We start from the raw sequence: 17978 nt of genomic DNA on the forward strand, positions 1-17978 counted from the left end.
TGGCATTTGCGTGATGGTTGTTCATGGTACTGCTTTCCCTTGAGGCTGTCAATTCCACAAAATCAGGAAATTTGTCTTGTCGATAACCCGGCCAAGTTTGGTGCTCAGTAAATGTGTGCCGTCTAGCTGAGAGTTTGCAAGACAGAATGAAGACAGGAGGGAGAAATGGAAGGTGGAAGGGAGGGTGGGGAGAGAACACGGAGGAAAGGAAGAAGAAAGATGAGAAATCTGCGGGACCACAGTGTCTGCTCAAACCTCAGACTATTGTTCTGTCTGCAAGAGCGGACTGCTGGACCCTCCAGGATCGAGAATATTTCTGTAGCTGCCTGGGCATCTGTCCCCACAGTGGCACCCATGTCCTTTAAAACCAAATGGAGACTTCAACGATGTGTTATTCCTTCTATTCTTTGGGAAGGTCACACCTACCACAAAAAGGGGAGAAGGAACACTGTTATCCTTTGACATTTCACCCCATAACGTTTTTTCTTGATTAATTAAGGCCATTTCTACTCACAGAAGACTGAAAGAAAATGTAGCTGTTGTGTATGGGGACCCATTTTAAACTTTGCCTTAGACTTTTCCTCATGTTAAACCACAGGCTCCTATTTTATACTGAAGTAAATATCTTGCTGCTTTTACGGATGACAGGAGAGAATGCATTAAATGCAAATTACCTTGACAAACCCTGGTTGTGTGGCTTAGGCACACATATAGTGCTAACTACAGAAATTGGACAGAAGGTTGTCTTAGATTCTGTTTAGTGGCCATTATTTTTTTTGCAGGTAGTCTTGTTCATTCTTTCATCTGAATACTCGACCCACTTCATCTCCTCCAACCTTCTTACCTCCACCACATTCCATTAAGTTCCTTCTTTCTGGGCTTCCCTGGTGGCGCAATGGTTGAGAGTCCGCCTGCCAATGCAGGGGACATGGGTTCGTGCCCCGGTCTGGGAAGATCCCACATGCCGCGGAGCGGCTGGGCCCATGAGCCATGGCCGCTGAGCCTGCGCGTCCGGAGCCTGTGCTCCGCAACGGGAGAGGCCACAACAGTGAGAGGCCCGCGGACCGCAAAAAAAAAAAAAAAAAGTTCCTTCTTTCTTAGGAAGGAATAATATTTAATGTATTAGCTTTCCAATGACCAAAGAATAACGTTCTATTTTTGAAATTTTAGGCAGTAGCCTGCTAGGCAGAGTTTTTCTATTCATCCTCTAAGTATCTGAATTCATAAAGCTAGATCACATGATGGTTATCCTTTTGCCCATTTACAAAGCAAGCCCTGCGTACCAGACATGGCCTTAAGCTAGTCTCATAGTTCTGGTTACTGTGTTTTTCTACCAACAGTAAGATATCCCATAAAAGAACTTTATATGAAAAAGTTTGATTTACTTAGTCTGACATTACGTGCTTTATGTCACTTCTGGTACAAAAAAATTCAAAATTTTTTAAGTTTTAAATATTAAACATATTTAGCCTACTGGAAATTAGCAACCTACTTTTTTCTTTCAATTTTATTTATTTATTTATTTATTTATCGTTGTGTTGGGTCTTCGTTTCTGTGCGAGGACTTTCTCTAGTTGTGGGGAGTGGGGGCCATTCTTCATCACGGTGCGCGGGCCCCTCACTGTCGTGGCCTCTCTTGTTGCGGAGCACAGGCTCCAGACGCGCAGGCTCAGCAGTTGTGGCTCACGGGCCTAGTTGCTCCGCGGCCTGTGAGATCTTCCCAGTCCAGTGCTCGAACCCGTGTCCGCTGCATTGGCAGGCAGATTCTCAACCAGTGAGCCACCAGGGAAGCCCAACCTACTTTTAAAAAACTTTAAAAGCATAATTGGAGATACTCTAAAACTACATATTTCAGAATTCTTTAACTAATACTTATAATGAAATTACTATAGGCAGTTCACTGTGCTAAACTGTATCGGGGTTACAAAGGAAAATGAAAAATTTTCAGTTAAATCCCATTAGACAGTCTAATGGACATGAATTTTAAAATGATGATTTAAAGAGGATTTTAGAAAATTTAATATCTTATTCTAGCTTCTTCATTGTACTTGGGTCAACTTTAAATCAATCTTATGTTCATTGTAATGAAGTAAGGCAAAGATTTAATGTCAAGTCATCACATCAGAATAAGTACTAAAAGCTGCTATGACCCGGAGACTAAGCATTCTGTAACAGTTCCAAGCAAAAGTGTTTTTCTGTAGATGTGGAATATGAGCCACAGAACACAACCCGCGCTCTCCTCCTCTGAGAGCTCTCTGCTCACTCCTCCTACCCTTCTTACTCTTGTAAGCAGAGTGCTCACAAGTATAATTTATAAATTAAAGCTGAATGAATCCACATCACATGAAAAGTAATATTCATATTAGAGATGCAGGCATACCTTACTTAAAGGAAACCCTCTTAACTGTTAAATAAACTCATCTGTAAATAATACAGAAAATAAGCTAACAGTCCTAAAAATATCACTAACATTGACGGTAAATACAACACTTAATTGTAAGCAATATATAGGTCAAACATTACGATAAGTAAAGCTGTGAACTATATGTAAAAAAAAACCTATGTCCCATGGCTATCAGAATTGATGCTGTATTAGCTATGTAAAGAAAAGTTAAAAAGAAAAGATCTGTTTAAAGCCGTACCTACAATCTTTTTCTCCTGAGATTTGAACTTGAGCTTTCTTGTTCACCAGTGTATTTCAAGTCTGTAGCAGCATGTCTGGCTGAAGGGTAAATGATGGATGAAAAGTTAAAATTGTTTAAAGGCTGCACACGGACTTCCTGCAGAGCTCATATGTACAACCACATCTCAATTATGCAAAGGACAGACTGCAGGAAATCTTTGTTAATTGTAAAAATGGACGATTTTAATAAAGAAAAAAAGAAAATTTCTCCAGCTCATTAACAATCACAAAAAGTGACAGAAGAAAACAGGCAACCCCAAGAGTAGGCCTAGTTACCATATTTGCTCATTTCTCCAAGTGCACTGCCCATATACGGCTCCTGGCTAGGGGAATGAAAGTGTCATAGTTTACTCCAAATCCTGTGCTTTTATAATTTGGAGACTATGGAGTTGTAAAGAACAGAGTATTTCATTCGAGCACTAAATGGTCTGTAAAAAGTAACACTATCCTTGCAAATCCGGTGTGTCATCTGAGCAATAGGGTTTATGACTCTAGAAAGATTAACCAATGACTTCAAGCACTGAAGACAGCCTCATCTGCCCTGGGAAACCCTGTACAGGGAGCCAGTGATGTAGATGCAGAGAGTTTGGGGCAAAATTTCCTCCACTTTTCCTTGTTTATAGAGTGTGTTCTCGCTACTGCTCACAATCCCACTTAAGGGCATCAAGCTATTATTAAAGAAGTCTCTCTCTCTATATATTTTTTTTTTGATGGAGAACTAATGGACTTAATAATAAAGAGATTGGGAAGAAATGATTAAGATGGTTAGATCAGAATTGAAACTGGGAATTAAATTTAAAAAACGAAAAGAAAACAGTGAGAGATAAGATAACAGAAAGTTGAAGATCTAAATAATCCCAAAATCGAAGGTGAAAGTATAAAACACAAGCTACAGTAAAATGACAATTTGGAAATTTTAGAAAGAGGCTTAGAATCATCACAGTAAAAGGTTAAGAAACTTAAGATTGACCTTCGAGCTAAACCCTCAGAAAGAAAGCTTAAACTTTAGGTAACTGAATTTAGAATTAGCAAGAATAAAGGTAATATGGAAGGAAGTAGGAAGAGTCCAACATGTGAAGCCTCAGAGCAGCTGGACGAATCCAGCATGTTTAAATCCTGCTCCAGAGCTGACAGGATTGACGAGCGATACACAAAGCGCCCTCTAGTGGCGAATAGAAACACGTTCCTTGTTTACTATGGATCTCTCTCTCACCCCACTCTTTTATTTCCCCCATCTTTCCTTATTTTTGGTTAACAGAGTATCATTATATTTAGTAGGATTATTTAGAAGAGTCCATTTTTCCAGAAATATCTTAATAAGAGAATACAACTTATAAAATAATTTCTCAAGGTGAGGTGAAGTTACTGTAATCAAATGTGGAAGAAAAAGTCTCATGAAGCAATAAAAAATAGAGAACTTTAAAGCTATTCACATAAAAACTAATCACATAAAAGACAAGAAACAGTTCATCTGAACTCTGAAATATCATTAGTTTCAATGAGAACAGATTATTTTCAAGAGGAAATAAAAGAGCAAAACAGTATTTTACCTCTTTCGAAACATAAAACATAACAAGTAGACAGTCATTAAAGATTTTTTTTTTTGAGGGCGTGATTGCCAAATTCACTCAGACTAATGTTCATTTGATTACGTATCATTCACTCAGCAAAAGTGGTTTGGTTAAAGTCAAATTTCAGTTGATTATGTCTGTAAGGTAGGAGAGAAAATCTGCATTTGTTATCAGATACTGTGCACCTGAAATGTGAGATCTTGCAAAGCGAGGACAAAAACTAATATTGACAACTCATTGTGCCAGGTGCTATACCTTCATTATCACATTTAATCCACAAGCAATTTTATTAGGTTAGAAATTATTATCCCTACTTTACCAATGGGAAACAGAAGCTTAGTAAATCCAAGTAATTTGGATCTAATTTATACACGTGTAGTTTGTAAAGTGATTGAAACTTAGGTCTGCTATGATTACTGCAGTACAACGCGCTGTCTGCTTAGCTTTTCTGAATACAAATACTCACTTGTAAAAGCAGTTTTAAACACTGAGAAATGTGAAAGCACTTTGCAAATTCCAAAGCATTGTATAAATATATGGAATTATTTTGGTTGTCAAGATTTAATGGGCTTATTTAAAAATATTAAGGGAGAAATTGGTTCAATTCAGGATTGCATTCTACATTTGTAGATGGTTATTCCCAATTTTAATTGTTTTTCATTACATCAATTCCACACCATTAGTCTGTGTCTATAGGTCTGAAACTTTCCAAAAATATAGTCTTGTCAACACTTCTCAGATACCTTATTCATGCCATGTAATTCATTTTAGTGTATTTTTTTAATTAAAAAAAGTAAATTCCCTTTTCTTTGTTCTCCGTAAATTGTACTAACTCTAGATTAATAAAAAAATAGTGTTTGTTGGCAAAAAGAACAGCAAATAAGGAATAGACCAATGAACACACGTGGAAGGCCCGTGTCTTCTGGGCTATGCTTTGCAGCTAGCCATGAACACGTTGCAATCTTCAGAAAAATTGTTCCATAAACCTGGACATGCTCTGTGGGGAAAAGTGTGTGCCCCAAAGTTTGTTCCTTAGGGAACATTGCTCCACTACAACGTGGTAGAGTGGTCAATGAGTTCGGGAAATGTTTCATTCTATATAGCTTGGACTTTCAAATGTACATTCATATATTTGAAACTCTGAAAAGTGCAACAGTAACCCTCTTTAACTTTGTATCAATTTTCCACCGCTATTCATATTTTCCATGGAACACACCTCTCGCCAGGGGGGTAGGGGATGCTGCCATAAGTCTATTCAATTGACCATTTTCTTCTCATAAACTACCAGTTTGACTATGCTGGATTTGGATACAACTGTCAATCAAGATCTTGTAAGGCTAAGATGACCAAAATAGATAAAACTATATAAACTATGTTTGTGGTCCAAATAATCTATGGAAAAGGGATGGTTCAGGATGGTGAATAAGCATTTCATAAAGCTAAATTTATTCAGTTTGAAGGACTGACACTTATTCTGAATCCTTCCATTTAAAAAATAAATAAAGAAAGATAGGAGATTATATTTGGCTCAGCTGTGAGCTTTACCATGCGGCTATAATCTCCATCATGGCAGAGACAATATCTGTTTTTACTCACAATCATAAGCTCAACATTCTAGTAAGAGCCTGGTTCCAAGTAGGCTTTCAAAAAACTTGTTAAATAAATACTAATTATCCTGTTTAGTGACCTACTTGACAAATATATATATAGTTGACAACACTATACTGGTCTGATAATTGTCTCTAAAACTCAAAACTCTTGGAATTTACTGGATTAGATGGAAGTCAATTTTGCTAAAAATATCTATTGCATCAGAGCTTCTCTTCTGTAGTGCTATCATTAGGAGGCAGCTATCCAAACAGACATTACGTTCCCAGCCCCTTTCACATTCCAGTGAAGCCACGTGACTAATTTTAATCAGCAAAGTGAAAGTGGTCATTTATGTCACTCTCGTTCAGGTCTTTCTCTGTTAGCTGGCTGAACGCATAGACCCCTAGGCTCTAGGAATGATGGAACCGTAGGATCTTGGGTCCCTGAATCACCACAAAAAGGAAAGCCCAGGGAGATCTGCTCAGTGCTTTGTGACCACCTGAGTGGGATAGGGAGGGTGGGAGGGAGGGAGACACAAGAGGGAGGAGATATGGGGATATATGTATATGTATAGCTGATTCATTTTGTTATAAAGCAGAAACTAACAAGCCATTGTAAAGCAATTATACTCCCATAAAGACGTTTAAAAAAAAAAAAAAAGGAAAGCCAATTAGCAAATGAACCACACACATCAAACTAGTAAATGAATATGAATAAACTTTATTATGTTAAGCCATTGATATTTTGGAATTTGTTTCGGAAGCTAGTGTTATCTAATATTAAATATGGATTCACATAAATATATACTTTCACAGACATATACTAGAAGCATATGAACCAAAAAGTTAGAGTTGGTAGTCTCTAGGTAATAGGATTAACAGATTTGGGTTTTGTCTATTTTTTAAGTTACCATATTTTCTAAATTTTCTTCAGTGAATAGGCATTACTACACATTAGATTTATAATCAGGGGAAAAAACATGAAATAAATGATACATATTTTTAATGATTTCCAGCTCCAAAACCTCTTCCTTTTTTGTTCTGGGATCCTTTCCAAATCCCTAAATTTTTCAAGCCCTTTGTTCTGGACCTCTAAACTGGGAATATATTCCATCCTTTGTCAGAACTGGCAAATTGCCAGTCATCCCTGCACTTACCCATGGGCATCTGAGGCATAATCACATTCCAACTTCTCTCTTTGCCACTGTCTAGGGAAGGTCACCTGCCTGGATCACTTTACTATAGTGGATCTTTCATTATTGCATTTGTAACTTTTTATTCTGAAATAATTTCAAATTTAAAAAAGTTGCAAGAATAGTATTAAAAAACTCCTATATCTTTCACCCACAGTCCTCAATTGGTATCATTTTACCATATTGAATTATTATTCTCTCTCTGTGGACAGATGATAAATAGATAGATAGATGATAGATAGAGCGATAGATAGATAGATAGGATTCTTCTTTGAACCATTTGAGAATAATTTGAACAAGTTGAAGGCATCTGGCAGTATTCATCAAAATTCTCAAAAATATGCAATTATTAATATGTAATTCCACTTCTAGTAACTTATAAGGCAATACTTATAGAAATGAGAGTTTTAATTATAAGAACATTAATCACAGCAATGTTTATCATACTGAAAAACTGGAAATGGCCTGTACGTCCAACAATAAGAGTTTAGTTGAGCAAATTGTACAGTGCAGTTATATCCTGCTTCCAAATGTCCTGCTATTTGCTATTCATCATTGGCCTCTGTAGCCGTTAAGATAAAGTCCAGAGCTCTTAATTCATCTGTCTCTGTTGACTGCATCACTCGAATCACTCTTTTCACCCTTGACCCTGCCTGAGACTACTCCAGAGAAAATGATCACCCAAGATACTTTCAACCTCACATGGCCTTGATGAATTTTGGCTTTATCACACGGAGGCTCAAACCAGGGACCATTGTACATGGAGACTCTGTCCTCCCTTGAGTCTCAGGCACTCCTCCCTGACGGCCTAGGAAACAGGTACTGTGACCTGATCCAGGGCAGCAGTTAAAAGCCTGGGCTGTTCAGGAAGGTCTGCTCAACTAAAGAGCAAACTAACTTAGAATATAATCAGAATCCTACCAAATATTCAACAGATAACCTATCCCAATTTCAAAGAAAGAGTCAATGCCTCAAAATTATATATATTCATGAGAATTCCTACCAGAAGAATGTCAGCTTTATTCTTAGCAACATTAAGTAGAAAAATAGATTCCCCTGGCTCCAAAGATTTGAGTTTCCAAAAGCTGTGTATCCTTTTCTAGCCGGTATGTGCACCTTCCTAACTAAGAACAATGAAAACAAATATAATATTACACAATTTCCAAAGGAAATCATTTTACTTTGATATCTCAGATTCAGAAATTCTGAAGTAAAAATAAACATGAAATTTCAAATAGGGAGTGTTTGAGATGATCATATTTCTTACATAAATATTTAGAAGGAAAATCATAGAATCTGATATAACACTTATGAAATAAAAAGAATTAAAGTTAACAATAAAATATTCCTCAAAAACATTACAAGTATTTCATTAGATGGACAAACTCTGAGAATCAAGAAGGAAAAACTCCAAAACATAATATTTATTTAAAAGACAATACAGTTTGTGTTGAAGACATTGTTTGCTAAGGAGAAATGGCTTAAAAATGGAATGGAAAAATGCAACATTCTTAATTGATTGGACTGGCAAATCAAGTGGTATTGAACCACTTGATTCTCTCAAGGAGTACGCAAGATACCACACAAAAATTTAATTTTATTTACTTTATTAATATGATCCAAACAGACTTAGTTTAAGAAATGAGCAAAAGACACAAAACAAGATTTGGCTAATCTATACTATACCAAGAGAACCAAAAAAGGTGACAAGATTTTCAGTTGGTGACAATTTTACGATGGAAAGTTAGTTTATTATCTAATATAAAAATACATCTACAATAGCAACTGTGACTCAGATTGAGCCAGTATGCAACATGTGTGACACCCACCATGGTCAGGGAGGGACCTCACACCCTCCTCAGCTGGTTCACACTATCTGGCCTTTGCCCTGGAGCCCCACAAAACACCCCTCACAGCACAGAGTTTGCGGCCAATTACATTTTCTCCTCAGCCTACAATCAGTTATGTACCATTTCTATGTCTCCCATAGCCTCTTTCTTTTTAGATAGTGACAGAGCTCAAGGAAAAAACTCACCTGGCCAGTGCTGAGCAGGGAAGGGGGAAAAAAAAGTACTTTGAGATGGATTCAGGGTAGTTTGGGACTCAGACTCAGAATGGGCACCATCAGAAAGCATTGAGGTCCGTGGGTAACGCACAGAAAAGGACAGAACCAGGTAACGCGGAAAGGTAGGAAGGACCACTGTTACATCTGGGAAGTCACACCAGAGAGCAATAAAGAGGAAGACAACTGGAAAGGAGAGTACTTCCTTTTACACCTTTAAGAAGAAAACATTAAAAAAAAAAAAAAAAAAGGAATATAGAAACCGAATCAACAATTTTAAAAAGTAAAATAACAAGGAGTATTTCAATAAAATGAAATACAGAAGGAGATAAAGAATTCTTTTACTTCCACTTGACTTTATCCATAGTTTTTAAGAGGTTATATTAAGTCAGGCCAGCTTTGCTCTATTTGGGGGTCGATACATTTTATCAGATGTTTCTGAGGAAAAGACGAGAACCCGACTGACATCTCTCAGGCAGCCTGGGAAGAGGGGGAGGGGAGGAAGGGAACATGTGAAAGGAAAGTCTCCAAGAGCTTCACCCTCACCCTTCACGCCCAAAGTGTTTTTAACCTGCACGTTCGGATCTCGGAAAACCATGGTGACGGAGCACAACAGGATTACGTACTTAGCGGTACACGTAATTACAAGCTCGCGGTGCTTAGTGTGCCGCCCAGAACCATGAAGCACAGGAGCAGCTCGAGAGACACATTTCCACGCAGAGAAGTGGAAGAAGCTCCACACATCAAAGGCTCCGCTTTATAGGGTCTTTCTATATTTGGAGGTAATGCTGTCATCCCTTGAATCTGCAAAGGAAAGAGCAGACATTGCCACTGAGTGTGTGATTTAAGAGCAGGACTGCGGCCAAGCTTGCTCAGCCTTTGCGCTTCTGCAGGGCTTAAAGGGGTGGCGGTACGGATGCTGAAGCTGTGCACCGTCCGGGTGTCAGAACCTTAAGGATTCCCAGCGAGGGGGCGAAGAGGGCCGGGCACGCCCGTGGGAAAGAAGAGATAGGAAACACGCTCTGTCTTTTTTTGAAGCTCTCATCCCATTTTATTCCTTCTTCACTCCAACTTTAGTTTTAGAATAGATTGCCTTCTTCAAAGGAAGTGGAATCAGGAGTTTGGGGCCAATCTAAGTAATCACTGAATAAATTTGCACACATATCAAAAGACAAGATTTGGTTAATCTATACTATACCAAGAGAACCAAAAACGGTGACAAGAGCTGGACCACTGGGTTTACGGATATCTGTCTGTTCCTTTGATTGTACCTGTTGCGGATTCAGGTAAGATGAAAACAAAGTGGGCCTTACCGACCACTCTGCGTTGTCTGTCTTGGAACACCTCACGTTCACCGGCAGGTTAAGGACAATCTTATTGAAGGCAAGACCTTCCTTTTTAGTCCATTTAAACTTATTCATTGCATCCATGAAAGAAAGGTTTTTATACTGCTTGGGGCTTTTAATAATGAAAGGCCAGGTCCTGAATTTAAAATAAATAACCATAATTAGTCATATTCAGAACAAAAGCATTACATGTTTCCGTCACTTTTCAACATTCTAAAATAGACTTCATACTTGTTCATTTTTACACACACAGATAACCTAATGCAAAGCACTGATGAACTCTTAAGCAGTTGCTAGAAGAAATACATATAAAATAAGGAGTCTTTAAAAAAAAAAACAAAATTCCTCGGTTTAGTAACAGATGGGTATTACTTTTAAACAAATCGTTTTGGCTTAGAAAGCTTCCCCAGAGCCTCCTAATTCCTCACGTACTTGTTTTGGTTCTAGTTAACAATATAGCTGGTAAGCATTCAGTTCTGACAAGTATAATGCTAATGGTGTAATGAAGAAACGTACAGAATCTCAAAAGGTACTGAACAACGTTGGAAATTTCAATTCCATGATGTTGAAAAGCCTGACCGCTGCTGGCTGCCCTGTTTTAGCTTGCCTAAGTGACAAAAAGTTTTGAAAAATTTGAAATGGAACCAGTGTTTTTATTTTTTATTATTTTTATTTTTATTTTTTGGAACCAGTGTTTTTAATATTCCACTGAGAAAAAAATACTCTACAGATGATACCTTCTGCTTCTACTTGCTGCTCTAAAAAAACATATGTTAAATGTCCAAGAAAGAAGGACGAAATCACAGAAGAATGACATGACCAGCTTCAAGAGGTGCTCTTCAGGTGACGTCTTTCATTAAATATAAGTTTGATATTATTGATTCTTGAAAGAAGGAAAAGTGTAAGTGTTGGCATAGCTCAGAAATTTATATAAACTACTCCATGGACCTTCCAGGAGATTATCATGGGTAACCAGTAGGTATTTGGCTCCCTTGACACCCCAAGAGGAAGTTCCAGTGATTTTCAGTAATTAACAATGAATTAACCTCCAGCTGAGGAATCTCTATTTTTAATATTTGATCTTCACAATTTCTTCATTTAATTATGTCACTACCGACTCTCTCTCTTACACACATAACCTACTCAGGCACATTGAATATTATCTTTTTAATTAAATTAAACATCCTTTATTAATCTTTTACAGTTACGAAGATAAATTTTTCATGTTTAAAACAAAATCATTTCCTCTGTACTCTAATAAGACAATGAATAATACAATAGGTCATATATGAGAATCTTTATATTCTTTATTCCTAACCTTCTTTTTCCTTTAATTAAAGTCAATATATCTTTGGTGAGTTTTAAATGTACTATTTTGCACAGAGACCTTAAAGTACCATAGATAGCAATCACCATCATACTACATTAAACATATCTAGCAATGACCTTAGATCTATAACACTGTAAATTAAATACACTGTGAAGACCTGCAGAGAAACAATCCAGAATTAGTATAAAATAAAACTTGTACATGTAAAAACTTGCATAAAGTAAAAATTTGACTTGAAAGAGGCCCATTATATTCACATACAATGTCCTATACACTAAAAGCTTTATATTTCATTAAATATAAAATAACTTTAAATCAAATATTAAAAATCAAATTTACTTTTCAAAGAGCTAAGGTATTTGTCTTGAAAAAAGGAAAATCAACTTCATCACCAGGGAAATGCTGGGGGTTAGCGGGGTGGGAGTCGGGGGGGGGGGGCGGGGGGCTGTGGAGATCATCAGCCTGTAATCACCTAAAACACCACAAGGTGGCAATGGAATCTCTCCTAAAGCACTAAGGTGGACGAAGTGCCCTAAATTTTCCGCAGCCTTGCTGGTAAGAGTGAATAGTGTATTACATACGTAGATGAAATCTTAAAAAGTTTTACTGCTAAAACAAATTAGTAAACTAGTATCTGTTTGAGATTTCACAGTATAAAATGACAGAAGAGGTATAAACACATTTATTTACTTACTATAAATATATGGAAAAGGATGTAGGAAAGGGTAGACCCAATGAATCCTGTGTTGGAGCCAGCATGACAGGCTGGGTGAGGAGAAGCACGTCACAACCTCCCTGACCTGGCATCTTGTCTCATTTTTATTGTCTCCTTTCCCTTCCTACTAAATTTGTTCAGGCTCCTACTCTGTAACATCACACCAACTAAGTTCCTAACGTTTCCAGCCTGTCCTACACCACACTTCCAGATTACCACTGGAGAAAAGAGAAGGAAAAGATAGAATGAGGAGAAATCCTGAAAAAGTAAATATTTATCCTGAGTATTTTTCCTTAAAAGACTAAGCTGTAAACCAGAAACAGGTAATGCTGAAGTAGCAAGTTCTTCTGCTCTCACTGGGACTGGGACTTAGTTATTAGAAACATTAGGAATGTTCTAGAAAGTAAAACAGTTACATTTCTGCACATCTGGGCAGTGTCCAAATGACTACCCAGATATACATATAAATAGAAGGGTATTATTTATATATCACTATAGTTGATAAAAAGGAAGGATTTAATATTGATGAGTAATTTTCCTTTGTAAGCTTAATTTAATTGACTAGTTGATTTAAAAATACACAAATATGGAATAAACTTAGACTATCCAAAATAATTTTGGAAAAAGAAAAAAATGACAAGTTTGGAGACTTACATGTTACACACTCTTATTTCAAGATTTACTATAAAACTATAATAATAATCGAGTGTGGTATTATAGTAAAGCTAAACATGTACCACAATGAAACAGAACTCAGAGTCTAGAAATTGTTAGTATATGGTGAAATGATTTTCAGCAAACCTTCCAGAGTAATTATATAGGAAAAGGGTAGTTTTTTTCATCAAATGGTTCTTGTACAACTTGATATCTGTGTGAAATACAATGAACCTCAGCATATACAACACACAAAAAATTATTCAAAATGGATCATCAACCTAAAGCTAAAACTACAAAGTTTTTAGGAAGAAAAACAGGAGAAAATCTTCACAACCTTGGGCAGGCAGCAATTTCTTACGTGGGATATCAAAAGCACAAAACAAACCAAAAATGATAAAACAGACTTCAAAAAATACAGTTGAAAAAGTAAAATCAAGCCAGACTGGGAAAAATTATTTGCAAACGTATACCTGACAAAGATCTATATCCAAAGTATAAAGAACTCTTTAAAATTATGAAGGACTCTTACAACTCAATAATTTTTAAAAAAGTAACCCAATTAAATGGACAAGAACTTGAACCATTATGAAGGAACATATATAAATGACTAATAACCATGTGAAAAGAGGCTCTGTATCATGCGTCACGGGGAAATGGAAGATAAAACTACAATAAGATACCACTGCATACACATTAAAATAGATAAAATTTAAAATCTGGAAAATACAAAATACATTGGGAAGATTGTTAAGCAGTAAGAGATCTTATTAACCTGGTGAGAATGTAAGAAGGTACGCTCTTCTGGAGAACATTTTGAGAGTCTTATGCAGTAAACATAAACTTAGTGTACAATCCAGGGATTCCACCACTAGGTGTTAACGCAGAAATTGAAAACATATGTCCCTACAAGGATGAACACAATCATGTTCATAGCAACTTTCTTCATAATAGCCACAAACTGGAAAGAATCCAAATGTCTTTCAACTGGTGAATCGATAAATGAATTTGGGTATATACACACTGGAGAATACTACTCAGCAATAAAAAGGAAAGGAGTGCTGCTACATACATACGTATATATTCATGTGTATATATGAATCTCAGTATACATTCATCAGTGTAGGTGAATCTCAGAAACACTGTAAGCTAAAGAAGCCAGGCACAAAATAGTATATACCATCTTATCCTATTTCCATAAAATCTAGAAAAGATCAAAGCCAATAGATAGTGACAAAGCAGTTTCCTGGTTCCCTGGAGCTTTGTGTGGAGGGGGATTGTCTCCAGAGGTGCGAGAGACGTTTTGGCGGTGATGAAAATGCTCTGTGTCTCATTTGTGATGTGGTTAAACAGGGGTACACATCTGAGAAAACTTTAGAACAGTATATTTAACCATAGGGGCATTTTATTGTATGTATGTTCTACCTCAAGCAATTTGACTTAAAAAAAAATAAAAACATAACAAACCAACAGAAAAGACACAGTATATACTTTACCAATCAAATTGCTACAGAAGGAAACCAGGAAATCTGACTCAATGAGGCACAACTCCTAATCCTCTGGACACTCCCTGAGCCAGTGAATGCTGGGAAGCACCCAGTAAAGCTGAATCTCCCTGATGGAAGCAAAAGCTTGAGAGCTGCAACAGATTTGACAGCATGATATAAGGCCTGGGACATTCCCTTATGGAAAGGCATTCAGCCCTAACCACTTAGTAAACATCCTCTAATAGATTTTTAATAAAATCTGAGGAAGGAATAACCCATGCATTGTGATATAGAGTCCCACCTCTACACACACAGCGCTTTACCCTCAAAATACAGAAAAGGAAGTACATAAAAACACACCACCCAAACGTCAAACTGTGGTGTGGAGAGAAAGAAAGCTCTCTCAGATTTGCTTGGAAGGTAGTAAAAATTCACCTATGTTTTACCAGAGCAAAGAGAAGTTTTAAACAGAACTGGCTCAGCGTAAGCAAGAAATGACAAACAACCATGCAAACTTAGGGTGAAAGGAAATCACATTTCATATAAGGAGACAGAAAAAATCAACTCTAGAGGAAGATATAAATCAATTATACTGGAGAGAATTCCCTCAAGTGTTTCACGCTGTAAGTTTATTTAATAAGAACATGAATTCAATTAAACAAGAGCTCAAATACAAGATGATAAAACAACACAATGAGATGAAAAGAGGGATAGCAGACTAAAGGAAATAAACTTAAGACAAAAAAATTAGTACCAAATAAGTGAGAAAAAACAGAGAGCAGAAGAGCACTTCTGAAAAATTATGGGAAGAAGCTTGAGAAAAATCCCAAATAGATTAGAAAAAAGTCTGTAGATATAAGATAAAATTCCCTTGAAATGAAAAAAAAAGAAGTGAATATATGTACTGAAAGAACACTTTGTGTTTCGGGAAAATTTGATTCATATGCTCAACACTGAAATATGTTCAATTTAACTTATGAATTCTCCAGGTAGAGGAAGAATGAGCCCATTCATCCAAAGACATCTCCAAAGGGGGAAAAAACCCTAAGACCCCAAAATATTATATGCTGCCCAAATACAAATGCAGAAATTTTCAAATATAAAGGAACTCAGGGCACATGGAAGCCCTTCTTGATTAAGCAACTTGAGGACAAAACCCTGAGGAATCAAATTAAAGAACTCAGAAATGCAGACATCATATAAAGATTAGGGATTATCACTGAATCTATAAAAGTTGCATTAAATATTGTGGAAATTATGTTTTAGAATTAAATGTGAAAATTTAAAATCTTGAGAATACAAAAATTCTAATATAAATAATACATATTTGGAGGTACAAAAGGGAGGTTGGGAGAAAATGTGAATGTCCTCATCTTTATGATCTAAAACTGAAACATGTTTTTTAAAAAAATGTGTTAATATCTTTTATGATCTATTTTCTCAACATTTGAGAACTCCTTTATACAATATTATCTCTTGTAGTTAAAAACAATAGCAATGTTTATTTGTTCAACAGTTATTCAATTTTGATTTAGTTTCTTTTTCTTCTGATAAATTGAAACAAAATTAAATTTTAATATTTTTGTTTAAAGCAGTGCACAAATTATAATCTTTCTAATGCTACTCTATTCATCTTCATATCAATACCTACATAGAAAAATGTCTGTAATGACATTCCATTAATGTTAGTGTTGCTTATTTCTAACAGAATTTGGGGTGATTGCTTTCGTCCTCTTTTTTTTTTTCAATTTATTTATTTTTGGCTGCGTTGGGTCTTTGCTGTGCGTGGGCTTTCTCTAGTTGCGGTGAGCGAGGGCTACTCTTCGTTGAGGTGTGCGGGTTTCTCACTGCGGTGGCTTCTGTTGCTGTGGAGCATGGGCTCTAGGTGCGTGGGCTTCAGTAGTTGTGGCATGTGGGCTCACTAGTTGTGGCTCGCGGGCTCTAGAGTGCTGGCTCAGTAGTTGTGGTGCATGGGCTTAGTTGCTCCACAGCATGTGGGATCTTCCCGGACCAGGGCTTGAACCCCTGTCCCCTGCCCTGGCAGGTGGATTCTCAACCACTGCGCCACCAGGGAAGCCCCGTCCTCTTTTTTAAAACCTTTTTCCGCATTACCTAAACTCTATAATAAAGCCTGTGTGACTTTTACACCTTATCAACATAAAGTAATTTTTTTCCTGCAAAGAAAAATACAAACACCTCTCTTGATTTTTTTATTTTAAGAAATAGAACAAATAAGGCAGGAACTTTCCATCACATAAACCTCACTGGAACCACACAGACAGTGGTGATGTATGGTGCAGCAGAGAATACAAATTTATCTGAGCTCATTGTCTACTCTGTTATCTGATCTTTGGGAGTTTTTTGTTTTTCCTTAAGTCTTGCCAGATCTGTAGGAGGCAGAGAAAAACTGCATCCCCCAAAACAGACAATTCCTGAGACAGGATGTACTTGTCTCTATCTTTCCACCAATGCATCCTTTAATCCTAGAATTGCTACAGAATGTTTAAAAAAAAACTGGACACCTAAATAGTCCTTATATTAAAAGCAAAAATAGGAGATTCTAGGTTATATGTTATATAATATCCCTGTTTAGTATTGTGTCCTAAAACCAAATTAGCGATATTCTTATAAGCAAAACAGAAAAAAAGCACTCAAACCATTTCTCTCTTTCTGATCTTTTCACCAGAACCTTGTTGGTTTGGCCTTTAATGATATTTATGTCAGTGTGATGACGAACTAGACTTGAAAGTCTGATTTAAAGTCCAAACATGTATTTTATAACAGAGGCTCTTTTTCACTCATATTTTTGGAGAATAACTATATTTAAACATGTAGTTAAATGGTTTTATGTGGGCAATAACATCTCAAAACTGGCCTTGTTCTTTGAAGCAACCCTCCCTGTCTTGAGAAGTGATGAAAACCCCAACTTCAATATTTCCTGAAGGAGACCAAACGTGCGGACACTGACAGAGCTCGTTGGGACACAGGAGCTGAGTGTTTCAGAGACTTCACACAAGTTGAACACAAGAGAAAATAACTGGACCACAGAACACATTTCACTCATCTTGTAAATACACGGTTTTGAATGTTCATCCAACATTCACTCCAACATTCGCTTGATTAGGAGAAGTTTCTAGTCAATACGTTAAAAATATTCTAAAGGGAAAAAAAAACTACTTAAGTCTTAGTAAGAAACAATATAATCTCAATATTTTAAAGACAAGACTACATCCTATTGTTTTTAGAATGATGTTTTATGTGCTGTTTTGATTTTTATTGATATTTTATTTACTTATTTGCAATGTAGTTATTGATTGTGAACAAAAAGGCACATATCAGCAACCACAAT

General features: G+C 36.6%; 1 protein-coding gene across 1 annotated transcript in view; it reads right to left on the reverse strand.

The window, feature by feature from the left end:
* Nucleotides 1–8411: 8411 nt before the first annotated feature.
* The window catches only part of MOXD1 (monooxygenase DBH like 1), a gene marked incomplete at its 5' end in the record, with an annotated part of 81635 nt that continues 72068 nt past the window's right edge, over nt 8412–17978 (reverse strand). Inside the window, 2 exons of the mRNA XM_082668981.1 lie at nt 8412–9901; nt 10411–10579. Of these exons, the coding sequence (XP_082525107.1) occupies nt 9740–9901; nt 10411–10579 (331 nt within the window). The 3' untranslated portion in view covers nt 8412–9739. The remainder of the gene's footprint in view (nt 9902–10410; nt 10580–17978) is intronic.

Source organism: Grampus griseus (assembly GCF_964374135.1).
Source record: "Grampus griseus genome assembly, chromosome: 13".
Lineage (NCBI taxonomy): Eukaryota > Metazoa > Chordata > Mammalia > Artiodactyla > Delphinidae > Grampus > Grampus griseus.